Below are 14,734 nucleotides of genomic sequence, written 5' to 3'. Positions count from 1 at the left end.
TTATAACAGATCACACAGGCATTATTGAAAAGGACCCATTATTCAGTAATGATGGACAATATAATCTGACATGTGCCGAAGTTGTGCTGATGCTTAGTGTACTGTAAATGTAAACAAGAAAAAACTTGCAACAGGTGTGTGGATAAGGTTAAAAATGTTTCTTGGACACTGAGAGATGCAGAGAAGACACGTAATTTAATTGTTAAGCAGCCTTTTAGCTGGACAAGTTTTTTTTATTACTAAAAAGAAAAGGAGTACTTGTGACACCTTAGAGACTAACAAATTTATTTGAGCATAAGCTTTCGTGAGCTACAGCTCACTTCATCGGATGCATTTCGTGAGCTGTAGCTCATGAAAGCTTATGCTCAAATAAATTTGTTAGTCTCTAAGGTGCCACAAGTACTCCTTTTCTTTTTGCGAATACAGACTAACAGGGCTCCTACTCTGAAACCTGTTTATAACTAGTACTTGAAAATACTAGGTGTTCCATGTTCATTTATTTTGAATATACTGAAGCTAACTAGTTGGCTGGTTCAGTGTAACATGAACTGTAACAGTGTTTGTTACATTTAAAAGGATTGTATACTCTGGTTGTCTCAAGTTAGGAGAGGCTTATTCCATCCAAAAGTTTGGGGAGCTGCAAAGCCATGATGTGATTGCTTGAGACATACCTTTTGCAATCATTGTATATCAGATTTAGCCAAGTGTATGCTTGACAGAAATAGAGAGAGCTTGGGCTTAATTTATGAAAATGTTTATTCCTATGAGATAAGTTATTGATGGGTTTTTCCCTCCTCCTTGCTAGGTAAAAGAAATACCAGGGATAGTTTTTTCAATGCTTGCACAGCAAAATTGGGAGAAATTCCTGACACCATAAGCAAAATTTGTTATTGTTTGGGGAATGGCTTGACCGGTTATAAGTAGTTTGTTTTATTGAAAGCAGACCTGCATTATTGGAAATGAGTTTTCCGTAGTTCAGGGTTCAGTTAAAATGTCCTGTACTACCTTATTTTTAGAAGGTGCTTTCTTGCACAGCTTTATTTTCCAGTTGTAAGGAAAGGGGAAAAATTATCATGTCCTCATCTGCAGAACTGGCTGAAATGGCTGTGTAGAGATTTTGGAGTGAAGTAACAATGGGAAGTAGCTCTTTTCCAGCCTTTTTTGATTTTTAACCTTTCCAGTGTAGTGCAGTGTTAGAAACTGTATCTGTTTGCTAAATGAATATTGGAAAAATAGAATCAATATTGAACAAATATGCATAATTGCTAGTTCTTCTCTGCACTGGTTTGTGATAATTTACCTTTATTGATAAGGTAAGATGTTGTATTACTTAGGAGGGGGAAAAAACAACCAACAACAACAACCTGATAGGTTTTAAATTTTAAGCTTTATCTTGCCCTTAAATCTGAAACATCATTGTTCAAATAACTGAGAACAAGGTAAACCAACAACATCAAAAAGGTCGGCTTCTGTGATTTCTCAAGGGCTTGTTATTTTGTACTTTCCAATTCTATTTGATGTCTTGACAAAACAAGATGACACAAGGGAGAATACATTAAATTTTGATGTTCATCTAACCTGTTACAGTGCTGGCAGCTTAATTTCTTTTACTTTTTACTGAAGATGGCTTTTTGCACAATTATTCTAATTGCCAAGCCACTTTATGAAAAGGTTTCTTTACGGGCTTCCCATTTGCCTTGATTTTGCTAGGCATTTTTTTGAACGTGTTTTGACCTTTAACACACACAGAGCTTGCTGGTTGGAGTGTGTCTTCATTAGAAGTAAATCAGTGAATGGCAAGATTGTCAAAGAAGCAACTGATGTTTTCTCATTAGAATCTAATTTGCACGGTTATGCTTAGCTGTGATGTACAGATGAAGGTGTCTGTGAAAAGCTGCACATTTTAAGCAAATAAGTTTACAAGTATTTTAAAGGCTATAATTCTGAACAAAGTAGCAACACCTAAAAGAGTGCTTAAGTAGAACAGAAGTTAAGTTTGTTGTAGCATCATTTGACTTTTGTATTTCATTTAAGTAGATTGGTTTAACAAGTTGAATATATTTTTAAATTGCTTATTAATATTTAAACTGACCAGTACAGGTCTCCTCTAATGCCCAAAATTAGAAGACCAGATAGTTTCATGTTTAACTCTTTAAGGAAAGAATAGCTTTAAAGTGAAGAGACATAACCATTCAAAATAATTCTGGTTCTTTGTTGTAGGGGGGAAGGGGAGTTTAGTTTTTTTTAATTAAACTTGCAATGGGGAAGAAAATGCCTCACTATGTATTTTTTTTTAATTTCACATAAAGTTCTTGACATATTAAATGCTGCTGATTCAATCACAGTTTATTATTTAATTAAGTGCCCCTTAATTTATTAATGAATTAATACACAAATGTAAGGAACCCAATATATTGCTCAGTGCATTAAAGATGCTCAGTGCATTAAAGATGAGGTTTCAAAGGTTTTGATGGGTTTGGGGATATTTTGGTGGTATGGGTTTGGGGAGGGACAGGTATTGGGTTTTGTCATAATGCTGTTGATCCAACTCTTCCTCTGGAGGAAAGTACTAAATATTTGCCGTACTTTGTATTGATTCATTATAAAATGTCATCGCTAGTTTGAATCATACATTTAGGTTATAATTTTTCCTGTCATGTGGGTGAAGTAGAAAAAAAACCAACTTTTTTAATGTAAAAAAATTGTGAGGTTGAAAAGATCATTCTGCTTATTCAGTGACTGTTTGTGTGCGTTCCACTTTCATCTGTATTTGACAAATATTACGAGTAGAAAGGATTTAATTTATGTAAACTTTATATTTTTATGCAAATTAAGTGGGTATTTATTATAGCTGAAACAATTATCCTAGCACTTAGTAGGAACCTGGTATGCATGAGAAGTGGTAGATAAGATCAAATGAAGTTCTTCTAATGTCCCATTCTGTGTTTAAAAAGATGAAATTTTACCAGTTTTGTTTTGACTAGAGAAGAATACAGAAGACTTTATAGAGTAGATATTCTAAAATATTGCAGAATTGCAAGAGAGCCAAGATTACTATGTTACATAAATCAAAGGAATATCGCTCCTCTTGATAAAATGTAATAAACTAAATGATTAAAAATAAAATGTTAATTGAATTTTAAAGAGGGTTCCCCCCCTCTCTTTTTTAATAGGGGGTTATATTGTTACAGCGTACTCTTATGCTAATGACTAACTATTTAGCTGATTTTACATTAATATAATAAACATTACCTGTCTTAATGTGTTATATGGTATTGTGGCAAAATAGTTGTCTAAAAGTGAAATTCAATTTTTCATAATGATACAGAATGATAGTTTCTGCATGAATAGTTCTAACAGTTTAGCGTTGTTGTTGTTGTTGTTTTGATGACTGAAATATTATGTCAGAAATATTTTACTTTCCCAGGATGAATATGGGTACTGTGTTCAGTACTTTATTATTTTATTAGCATCAGATACAGACTGCGGCATTATGCTTTTCTGTTTCCAATACATCAGTGGTCTGTCTTCTCTTGTGGTGTCACCACAGTTATTTTTTTATGTTGCTTCACTTGAAGGTTTCTGTATTTGTATATTTCACATTTTAGTCTTACGATAGGCACTTGGGTTAATGGTTATTTATTTACAGCTCTATTTTTCATGTAGTCCACTATTTTTAATTACTGCTCTATCCTTCATTCTTTTTATGTGTTCAGTTATATTTTTGCTCCATTTAACTTTTGGCAACAAAGCCTTCATCCAAAGAAACACTGTCTTGAAATCCAGATACTTGGCATAGTAACTTGATTTGTGCCAAATTTTAACACACTGTCACGAGGGATGAGGATTTTGCTGACAAAGGTTTTAGTTTTGGGGGTTTTTTAACCTAAAGAAATCATCCATCTCTTAAATGTATTGTGATAGTTAACAATAGTACAACCATCTCCAATAATGAGATACGTGCAAATTGCATTCTGTGCTGGTTTATTCTGTATAAAAGTTTGAACTAGGTAAAAATATTTGGTTAGTATTTAATTATGTTAACATAAGTGAAAAGGGAAAAATAGATTATAATCATTTTCTTCCTCTTAACTCTATCCTATTTAGATAGAACAGTGCCAAATGTGTCATTGGTGTAACTCCATTGTTACATTGAGGATGAACTTGGCCCAAGTTCTTTAAGTTTTTCTTTTCTTTTTCTTGGTAAGCATCCTATAACATGGTATATTTGGAGGGCTGAGGAGGTGGCCCAGAATGGACAGGATTCCCAAGAAATAGCAAACAGCGCTTTGAGAGAAATATAAAGAGTCTGAAAGCAATTGTTAGTATTAAAGACATTTTTTGCCGTTGATATTAGGATGTCAGCAGGTCTATACTAGTAGAGTTCTGAAAGCCAAAATGCAGCTGTATTTTTACCTCCACTGCCAGATTTACATGCAACTGGGTGTCTCCCAAACCCTATTGTTATCAGTCAACAATTCAGCATAAAGTCTATTTAATATACCAACAACAACAATACTGTGTCCTTCTGCAAATAGAAATAAACAACTAATTAAGGGTGATTTCTATTGTTCTTGGTAAGTTAGCATTCTCTATATGTATCTGCCAGTAGTTTAATTTGAACTTCAACTCCCTGAAGGCAGTAAGACAGAATTATTTTAGTTCTTCATAAACTGCCTTCTGTGATTCATTGTTAACTCATAAAACACACTCATTTTCATGTGCTTAAACAGGTAAGCCATTTTCAATGTAGGTTTATAATTGTTTTTGTTTTTGGCAACACATTTAAATTGACATTTCAGAGAGAGAAATCTCAAATTAACTTACAACCCCCAGTTCAGGTTTGACTTACTATCACACAAAATATCAGAAATAAATATTTTTCTCTGAAGTAATGTAAAGTATATTGTACAGTATCTTAAAATAAAGTTTAATTTTGACTGAATACACTCAAAAAGGGATCTATAAATATTAGAGAGCTGTAGTTAAGAACTTACATGACTGTTTTAAATACTATTGATTTAAACCACTGGCTAGATTTTATGAATCAAAGTGTAATTTCCAAGCTTTGGCTATATTTCTCAACTCTAAAGCACTCTCTCTTGTGTGCCTTTAGCAGCTTTCCAGACATTCAACACGGGATTAAATGATAGTAGTTACAATGATCAATAGGTTAAGACCGGTACAATCACTCTTACCGCTAATGACCTCAGTAGTAATGGGTAATAAAGTGTGGGCTATAATAGGCTATTGCTGGTGCTGCATGCCCTTTGATTCCTAGTATTACTAGGGACTAGCTACATGAACAAGTTGGATGTTGGGAGTTAAGGGAGTGGATATATAGGCCATAATTCTTAACTATTTAAAGTCCTTAAACAGTGCTCTTTTTTTCCTTTGACACAATAGTTTCTGGTCCATTTGAATATGTTTGTTAAAGGTTTCCATAAATTATTTTCATGATATGCTGGAGCAGAAACTTTGGGTAAATCTAACTTTTATTACATTTATAAATTAAAAGCAGAGTCCTCTTTAGCGGTACAGAGCTAGCTGGTGTGACAATGTGGTTTCAGATGATAAAAGTAAGTTGAGCTCATCAGCATGCTCCTGCTGTCTGAAAGATTCCATATATGTGTTTTCTGCTACCTGTAAAACATTTCTGTTTTAGCAAAGTATTAACAGTTTCTGTTTATAAATTCTTTGTTGGAAGGGACACAAACACTTTTCAAATGTAGGGGCAAATATTGCCATTAGACCCAGGTGCACAACTCCCATGGAAGTCGGTGGGAGTTGTCCATCCATAACCAAGGGCAGAATAATGTGGCCCTTAGTATTAATCACTGATCTGTAGGGTTTACAGCACCCCACCCTGTTCCTGTCTGTGTCCCTGGTTGTTGTCAGAAATCTGATTGAATAGTATTTGTATTGTATATCTTCCAAGAATAGCACAGAAAACATACTTAAACATGCTTCCTTCTCTGTTTACTCAGTTGTACTTCAATAAAAGATAGTGTAAACCTTAAGGAAAAGTAAACTTCTTTTGGGATGAAATAACAAAGACTAATAAAGCTTAAAGGCTAGTATGGTGACTACCGAATATAAGTAAGAAATTTCTACTTCGAAAAAGTTATTTTAAAAGTCACGTAGATTAGGATGCTCAGAATTAATGAGTTTACCAACAGATGATTGAGGCTTCTCAGGGTCTGTCTCAATTGGTATGGCACTTCTGTAGTGCCATTGCTGCCTGTATGTTCACTATAGAAATACACATACAGCTAAATCCTAAGTCCCAACCAAGTAATTGAGGGTTTCACCATTGGCTTCAGTGGAATTAAATCTTTATTTTCAGAGTGATCAGATGTGACTGTCCGTTGTATATTATGGTGGATTGTCCAGATGTACACTTCTACCCAGATATAACGCTGTCCACGGGAGCCAAAAAATCTTACAGCATTACAGGTGAAACCGCCTTATATCGAACTTGCTTTGATTCACCAGAGCATGCAGCCCCTCCCCCCCCCGGAGCACTGCTTTACCGCGTTATAACAAAATTTGTGTTATATCAGTTCGCGTTATATTGGGGTAGAGGTGTATACCGTAGTGCACATTCAGAAACGCTCTGCGATACAGAGAACTCCTGGGTGACATTCCAGTGCTTTGTTAATGAGCTATCAAAACTGCGTAACCATTTCTTGGACTTTTTCAAACAAATGTCTTAAAAGCAGTTCCTGGGACTTGCACATAACATATACACAACAGCTTTGGAGGATGTGCACTGTACGTGAATCTGACCTTCAGGAACCATTTTTAGTTCATCAAAATTAGTGATGCTGAGAAATCAGGACATCAGTGCATAATGACTGTGAAATTAGGAATGAGAGCTTGCTATGCAAATGGCAGGACAAATCATGTGAAAAAGTCAAGATAAACTGCATATTAAGACATTATGTTACATAAAATTAATGCTGCATTTCTCTCTTGCTTACTACTACTCTGAAGGATTTTTTTAAAATTCTTTTATCTTCTGATCAGCTATTGTCTGCTGATTTTTAAAAAGTGGTGCGCAGAGAAAGTGCAAAACATGTTATTACCTTTTATTGTAATACATGAGATGACAAGAGATCCTTTTTAACAAAGTATATCCTTTACTGCTTTTAGTTCTGTGCTGTCACATATTTGATTTGAAACTTAAGAAAAGTAAGGTGCTTAAATATTACTGTTAAAAGTCATATGGGTTTTGTCTTTTTGCTCTATTGTTGTTTTTTCTTTCTATTTTTTTCTTTTTTTATTATTTCTAGTGAAATAGTCTTCTTGCATTACTGGGACTGACAAAATGGTTCTCATGTAGTCTGCAAATTAAATACAAGTGCAGTGATTATTTTGAATAGCTAAATTACATTCTAGAAAGCTTGCAGAATTCATAGCATTGTCATTAGATATCCGCTTGAATACAATTTGTGTAACCTTGGCCAAGACAGCCTGTCATTTTAATGTCAGTGTTTTATCTGAACAAGACATCATCCTTTCAGATACAGTGTACAGGTTCCTTGCAGAGATGCCCGTGCAGAAACGTGTTAACAGTTGCAAATATGAAATGCTATCAAGTTCATCACTGTAGCTGTTTGTCACTGAAATGTCATGGAAAGCGGCTTTTAATGGTATCTCACGTAATATGAAAGAATTGAAGACATCTGTATGCTGGGTGAATATGGAATGGTAAAGACATCGTAGTAGGGTCTTTCTGTTAAAATTGCATAGGAACATAGGTTCTGTTAGTCACATCCCTGAGCTTTCATTCATTTTCTTAGGTTTCAGAGTAGCAGCCGTGTTAGTCTGTATTCGCAAAAAGAAAAGAAGTACTTGTGGCACCTTAGAGACTAACAAATTTGTTAGTCTCTAAGGTGCCACAAGTACTCCTATTCATTTTCTTAAAATCATTGTCTTACGAGGGTCTGGATCCCATCAATGTGGGACACCAGATAAGTTTTTTTGTGTCTGTTTTTTTTGAGCTGACTGTTTCTTCTAAAAATAAATCTATCTTGACAGCTTATACGGTATTCATATATTGAAATAATTTTCATTTCAATAATGTTTTGGAGAAAGAGGATGTAGCTGGGAGAAAATAAAATCAGTGCTTTCATGTTTACTCCTTTGGACTCTAAAAGCTCTTGCGCTTTTTGTTACTTTGACACTACAGAGGATGAGAAGTAAGCAATACAGCAGAAAACAGGATTGTGTCTGAACCATTTCCGTAGACATAGCAATGGATAAATAATGATCAGGATAACAAATAAATGCTTAATATTAAAAAGTAGAATAAACTGTAGTAGAACTCTTTACAAAGTGTTCTGGCTTCTTATGCCCACTGTGTTAATGTTCTAGGTTCCAGTGTCAGTGGCTATGATGACACCTCAAGTTATCACTCCCCAACAAATGCAGCAGATCCTCCAGCAACAAGTGCTAACTCCCCAGCAACTCCAGGTCCTGCTCCAGCAGCAGCAGGCACTCATGCTTCAACAGGTAATTGTTTCTTTTACAGCTGGTAAGATGGCTATTATAGGTGTGCTAATGTCCTTAAATATTCCTGGAGAGAAAGTTGCCTATATATTGGAGCACACATCTTATAATAGATGTATCTGGGGTGGGCTAATTGCTCTTTTGTATTTAAAGCTAGCTATTGCTATTGAAAATGTAAGTGTAGGAACTAAAGCTAACAGCGTTTCCCAGATAGCTACATAACGATGTACGTTTAAGAAACAAGAATTCTACTGATGCCGCCATTGCTTACACCTGCATTCTCCTTGGCACATCACTTCCTTCTGACTAGTTGGAATAAACAAAGACTACAGTAGAGAGGTGTTTTCCGTTCTAAAGCTTATTAAACCCATATGGAACAATAGGCACTGTCAAAACCACGTCAACAGAAACGTAGCATATTTGCAAGCCTTAACCCTTGAATTTCAACAAATGAATGTATTGTGGAGTATCAGTTTTCCTGGTACCCCATTTCAACATGTGAGCCTGTGTCAGTTCAAAGTTTGCAACAAATGAAGTATGGTTTTAAAGTTTACTTATCTTAATGTGCTGTACAACATTAATTCATTAATTCCATGATGACTTTAAAGGCCACTACAAGCTAACCTTGTGTAGTCTTTTCTCGCTGTCACTCTGTCTCTCACTCATTCACTGAGTGGATGTCTAAAATGCGTACATCTAGTATTCATTTGGGAAGTGGGGAGTGGGAGGGGTATTATCTGTGATGTCTGTGTATGCATTGAACAAAACTTAATACAGTCAAACCCTATCATTTAGAAAGCATGTATATTTTTCACAACAGAAATTTACCTGCCTCTCTCAGCAAGGGCATTTTGGCTTTGTTGTTACAATCAAAGGTCATTCCTTGCCTTAGTTTAATTAGTTTGTGTAGAAAATGGTATGTTTTTCATCAGTTCATTTTGGAGATTACTTTTCAAACGATAATGCCAAGAATAGTCAGTGTGCATTGAATTTATTGTCGAGTTTCAAACTAAAGGTCAGACCATTACAGATAAAAGGATGCTATTTTTCAAATCACAGTTTGTGTGTTACACCAAAAGGGACACTGAATTGTCCCTCCGCTTTGTTACTTACCGTGTTTCCTCTTCTTTATAGCAGCAGCTTCAAGAGTTTTATAAGAAACAACAGGAACAGTTGCAGCTTCAACTTTTACAGCAACAACATGCTGGAAAACAGCCTAAAGAGGTACAGACAATACCCATTTTACTTTCAAACCACAGATCCCAGGAGACTGCCTAGTAGCTATTAAACTGTCATTCACCTTATAAATGATTACACAAGTGAGCTGACTCTATCAGGTCTCAGCTTTCAGCTTTAGAGTTATTGTCCTGTTTCCTCTTTTATTTTCTTGTGCTTTCCATTTGCTTGCTGCCACATATTTTATAAAAAGAAAAGGAGTACTTGTGGCACCTTAGAGACTAACAAATTTATTTGAGCATAAGCTTTCGTGAGCTGCAGCTCACTTCATTGGATGCTCACGAAAGCTTATGCTGAAATAAATTTGTTAGTCTCTAAGGTGCCACAAGTACTCCTTTTCTTTTTGCGAATACAGACTAACATGGATGCTACCCTGAAACATATTTTATAGCACAACATCACACATTGCTGTTTGGTGTGAGTATTGGAACAAGTATCTTAGGAGAGTGTTTTTTGGAAGTGAGTTATTTTACACTGGATGAAAATAAGGATGCAGTAGTCAAGATGCTGTGCTCTCAAAGCAGGGAAATACTTCAAAAGGTTTCGAGTGCAGGTTCCCTGTATCAAGGCAGAGGCTTAGATTACACATTTGTCATAGTTGTAACTTAGAACAAGAACTGCATTTAAGGAACATTTGTTGTGACACAGATCAACAAAATCTGAGATGCAAAGATAAGACTGAAGGGCCATCCTCAACTCCTCATGTTGTGCCTAGCTATTACAGCACACGTGATATGTATAATAGCAGGAGACATGGATCTGTTATCACTGCAATACATAGACAGAATGGGCCAAGTTAGAGCCAAAAGTGTCTGTCTGAACTTTGAATACACTTGCTTTTCTAAACGTCTATCACAATCCTAACTTGCATAGTTTATAGTGATGATATTGTTATTTAAAGTTTAAGAAACCAAAATTCCTCCTTGAAGTGACATGAGAAACTATGTAAATCCATGTTCAGGGTCCTGAACATTAGTTAATCTGTGTCTGAACGGACTCCTCTTAGTAAGCTGCTTCTTGGCACAAGATGCTGTGTAATGCCTTTCATAGTGGTGATGCATTCCTGTCGGTGGGGCAGGCATGCAGCGCAAAGTACTCATAATAAAAACGGCCCAACCAATTTTTTTTTTCTTTTCTTTTCAAATTTGGCGAGTTGTGCCATCTATGCCACATATCAACCCAGTGTGAATTTTTACAGTTGAGCTATAACCACTGAAAATAGGGGGTTTATAGTGGAAACGCTGACACAACCGTAACTACAATGTGCGGACGGGCACCACTATAATAAAAAGGGAACAGATTAAAAAGTGTCTAAAATGTAAATCTAAAGGACTAACAGTAATTAAAATGGAAATGGCACAGGGAGGGAAGGCATGTAATTGTGAGATATCAGTGTGCAGAATGCTCTCAGCTTTGTTTTGCTGGCTGTTTTTCTAATTCAGTAGGGCTTACTCATCAGTGGCAGTTCAATGTGCGTTAATGACTCTGGGATGCAGGCATCACTCTGGACAAAGAAATGATTATTGTGCGGTCAAAAGAAGTTCAAAGACAAGAAGGGAATTTCAGTTTTTTCCTTAGAGATCCACATTCAAGAGCATATAAATTAAGCCAAATGTTAAAAACCACAGTCTGAAAGCTGACTTCAAAGTCACAACTCTCTAATTAATGAACTGCAAGCTTCAGTTTGGACAAGTCGTGGTTTGATGCGCCCATAAATCAACATGACAGGTCTGTTTCACAGTCTCAGACAGTGCTTGTCATTGAGTCACATCAGATGTAAACACAGCAGAAAAAAGAGGGAATATGAAGGAGGTGCAATTGATCAACAGAATTGGTAAAAACCCACTTTTGAAGCACATTATGTATGATCACAGGAAATGGCTATAGCCTCAAGAGGCTTTCTCCTTCTGCTGTTGCTTTTTTGAATCAGATTTCTAACAGCCTTCAAAAGGGAGAATAAGAATTATGGAGCTTCTCCCCTGTGGCTGGCAGGCAATAACCCCCTGTTGTTATTTTGTGCTTCTTTCTTTTCAAAGGCGTCAAAATTTAGTTTTTTAAAGATCTTTAACTCTATATTTGAAGACAAACAATAAAGGGCTGCCACTGTCATTCTTATCAGTTACCAGGGATTGTATTTTTTCTTTCTGTTGCCACTTCTTATTAACCTCTTATTTGGTCTATTAGGCATAGTTTTGAATGCAAGCCTGCATGCTGGGAGAACATGAAAGTTCAGATGAGCTCAGAGGGCAGATAAAGAAATTTGAAGGGGAAAGTTACCCAGCAGAATGAACGATAAAAGTTAACTCTTCTAAATTGCTGTTGTCAGACAGGAGAGCATCTCCGACACAAAGATGATGGCTTGGAGTTGAAAGAAAAAAAGACTTTGTGTTAAAAGGCAAGAAGGGATGTTAGACAATGCGGTGGCATTTTAATATCTAACACACTGATTTACTGTGGTCACACTTCTGATATTGCACTATCCAGAGTTACAATAAGAAAAGACTCCTTCCTGTTTTAAGAAGAATATTAAAATATAATAGACGTAGGACAATAAGGGTCCAAGACTCTTTTGCTTTTACTCCTTTTTCTTTTTTTCCCCCGATGATGTTAGTTAGAAGCCTGTTTCAACAATGCATTTCATCCCACAGGTTTTTCAGCCCCATTTTCCTGAGCTAAAGAGGGTGTTCTTACTAAATTAGCATGCAGTTGGTGGTCCTTTTTTGTGCTAAAAATGACAGTCACATGCTAGCAATTTTGAGATCTGGACTGGTGGTTATGATTTTAACATGGTTTGAACTTGGACATTGACAGATAGAACAAGCGTATTAATTTACTGTATCCCCCAGTCATTAGTGGCTCATAATATTGTACCATCAGTTTACAAAAAAAACCAACCACCACCAAAACCCTGTTAGTCAGAGAGATTTGACCTATAACCAGGACAATACGCAGGACTTCTGTAACCTTTTCTTTTACGTTATATATATTAAGGGGAACTTACAGCTTGATGCATAGCAAGTTGTGCACACAATTCCCATTAGTGATTGCAAGAGCTCTTTCTGTAAGTCACTGCAATCTTTTTTTTTTTTTTTTTTTTTTTTTTTTTTTTTTTTTAAAGCACTAGCTCATCTAGTCTACAAAACTGATTCCCTGATACCTGACAGAACTGACTTTGAGAAGCAGCGGACAGAATTAATTTTTAAATAAAGGTAGCAGAAGAATCCCATTTTGTCTGTTCAAGTTGGGCTAAGAGGATTGTTTTAAAAAGGCCGTTTGTCCTCCAGCAGTTTTGACAGTTTATGTTAGGCGGTAGGGAGTAACCTAAGAAAGGAAAACAGACCTTTGACAGAAGCTTATGGGAGGGGATCAAAAATGCAAGTTTTATCAGGATATTTCAGCATTTTAACACTGACTACTGACCTGACAACAGGACTGCACTGAGACCTTTTTTGTATGCATTCAATTGTGAGAAGTAAACAAACTGACTTGTATCCTGTGTTTGGTAACTGGGTGGGGAGCACAGTTTGGCAACGCGTGTTGCTTTTAAATTCTTTCTTGGACAATGGGCCTTGTATACTTTTATATCCTGGCTTTTCAAATGTAGAGAGCTTTCATGAGCTTTTCTTAGGGATAGCTGAGAAGAGAACCAAACAAGCATCAGTCAATTTATATAAATAAAGTGTTGTAAAATCTTAATTTACATTAAGATGGCAAGTAACCAACATGTCCAAACCAGGGAGTATTTTAATTCCGTTTTTTTAATACGATCGCATTCATAATTTTTTATTCTGAGAATATCTGAAGAGCCAAAAATTATTCAAACATGAACATCACTATCATTGTGGTTTACATTAATCTGATCACTTGCAAAATGGGAAAAACAATTGGATCATTTTGAGCATGCTGTTTTACAAATGAAAATGCTGGCTCTTGGTTTTAATTTATTTAAATTTTTGTTGTCGGTACTGTAGATTTTGTTTTTCAGAATGGAACTCAATTAACATTCTCAGTGATATGGGGGTAGGCCTGAAATTGGATACTAATATGAGATTGGTTAGGTTTTTGCTCTAAAATAAGGCATTTGGGGATTAGAACAAAAATAGCTTCCACTGCTCTTAACTTTCTCCAATAGTCTTTTTTTAAAAATCAAGCTTATATCAAGTCGAGCGTGACTAGGTCTATTCTCTCATCATTGCACTGATGCCTCTCCCGTGATCCGAACGAATAATCCGAAGCATTCCATATGTGAATGGGGTGAATTGATTCCTTAAATTTTTTCAGGGACTTTTTAAAATGTGGGGCCAGCTCCTCAGCTGGTGTAAACCAGTGTCGCTCCAGTGCCTTCAATGGATTTCACTGCTGCACACAAGCTGAGGCTCTGACCCAGAATCTTTAAAGGGATTGTAAGGCATTATAATGAAAAAAGGTAGTGATTGGAACTTTGTAAGAGTGTCTGTGCCTGCAGTTTTGTAAGAGTTAATTTTCTTTCCGTAATTGTTAGCTATAATGGGGATAAGACCTCCACCTTGATATGATTCCTAGCAGATTAGGGATATTAGATAATTTCCTTCTATTTATTGTACTGCTGTGCTGTATTATCTTTCTATCACTCAGATAATTACTAAGGAAATCTACATAAATTGTTTTTGGCTAGCACAAGGAACTGCTAAACACTGGCATGATGTATTAATGTTTTACACAACAAAAGTTTTCCTCCTGTCATTATACAATAAATAAAAAGATATGTATCAAAATGCAAAGCCTTTCATGGTTTTTTAAGAACAAAGCAAATAAAATACAAGATGAGCATGGAAACAAAAGCTAGAGGGTTCCTTAAACTGAAGCAAAATTAAGAACTCTGAAGCCTGGAGTACAGTACTTATTAAACACTCACATTCAAGTAAGATGTTGTTTGCTAAATTATGAATGTATGTAATTAAAATCTAGTGGCTGTTTCTATGAAAGATTTACAATGTTATTTCAT

General features: G+C 35.8%; 1 protein-coding gene across 50 annotated transcripts in view; it reads left to right on the top strand.

Annotated features, from left to right (window-relative positions):
- Positions 1–14,734, top strand: part of FOXP1 (forkhead box P1) — a 510,145-nt gene that overhangs the window by 408,512 nt on the left and 86,899 nt on the right. For 33 of the 50 annotated variants that reach the window (XM_043519263.1, XM_043519262.1, XM_043519289.1 and 30 more), the window contains 2 exons: positions 8,380–8,517; positions 9,649–9,738. In XM_043519263.1, the coding sequence (XP_043375198.1) occupies positions 8,380–8,517; positions 9,649–9,738 (228 nt within the window). The remainder of the gene's footprint in view (positions 1–8,379; positions 8,518–9,648; positions 9,739–14,734) is intronic. The other 17 variants (XM_043519271.1, XM_043519293.1, XM_043519284.1 and 14 more) reach the window with 1 other exon arrangement.

This window comes from Dermochelys coriacea, chromosome 7 (assembly GCF_009764565.3).
Source record: "Dermochelys coriacea isolate rDerCor1 chromosome 7, rDerCor1.pri.v4, whole genome shotgun sequence".
In the NCBI taxonomy this organism is placed as follows: domain Eukaryota; kingdom Metazoa; phylum Chordata; order Testudines; family Dermochelyidae; genus Dermochelys; species Dermochelys coriacea.
Note: the sequence above shows the minus strand (reverse complement) of the source record. Positions and strands in the feature narration are given on the sequence as shown.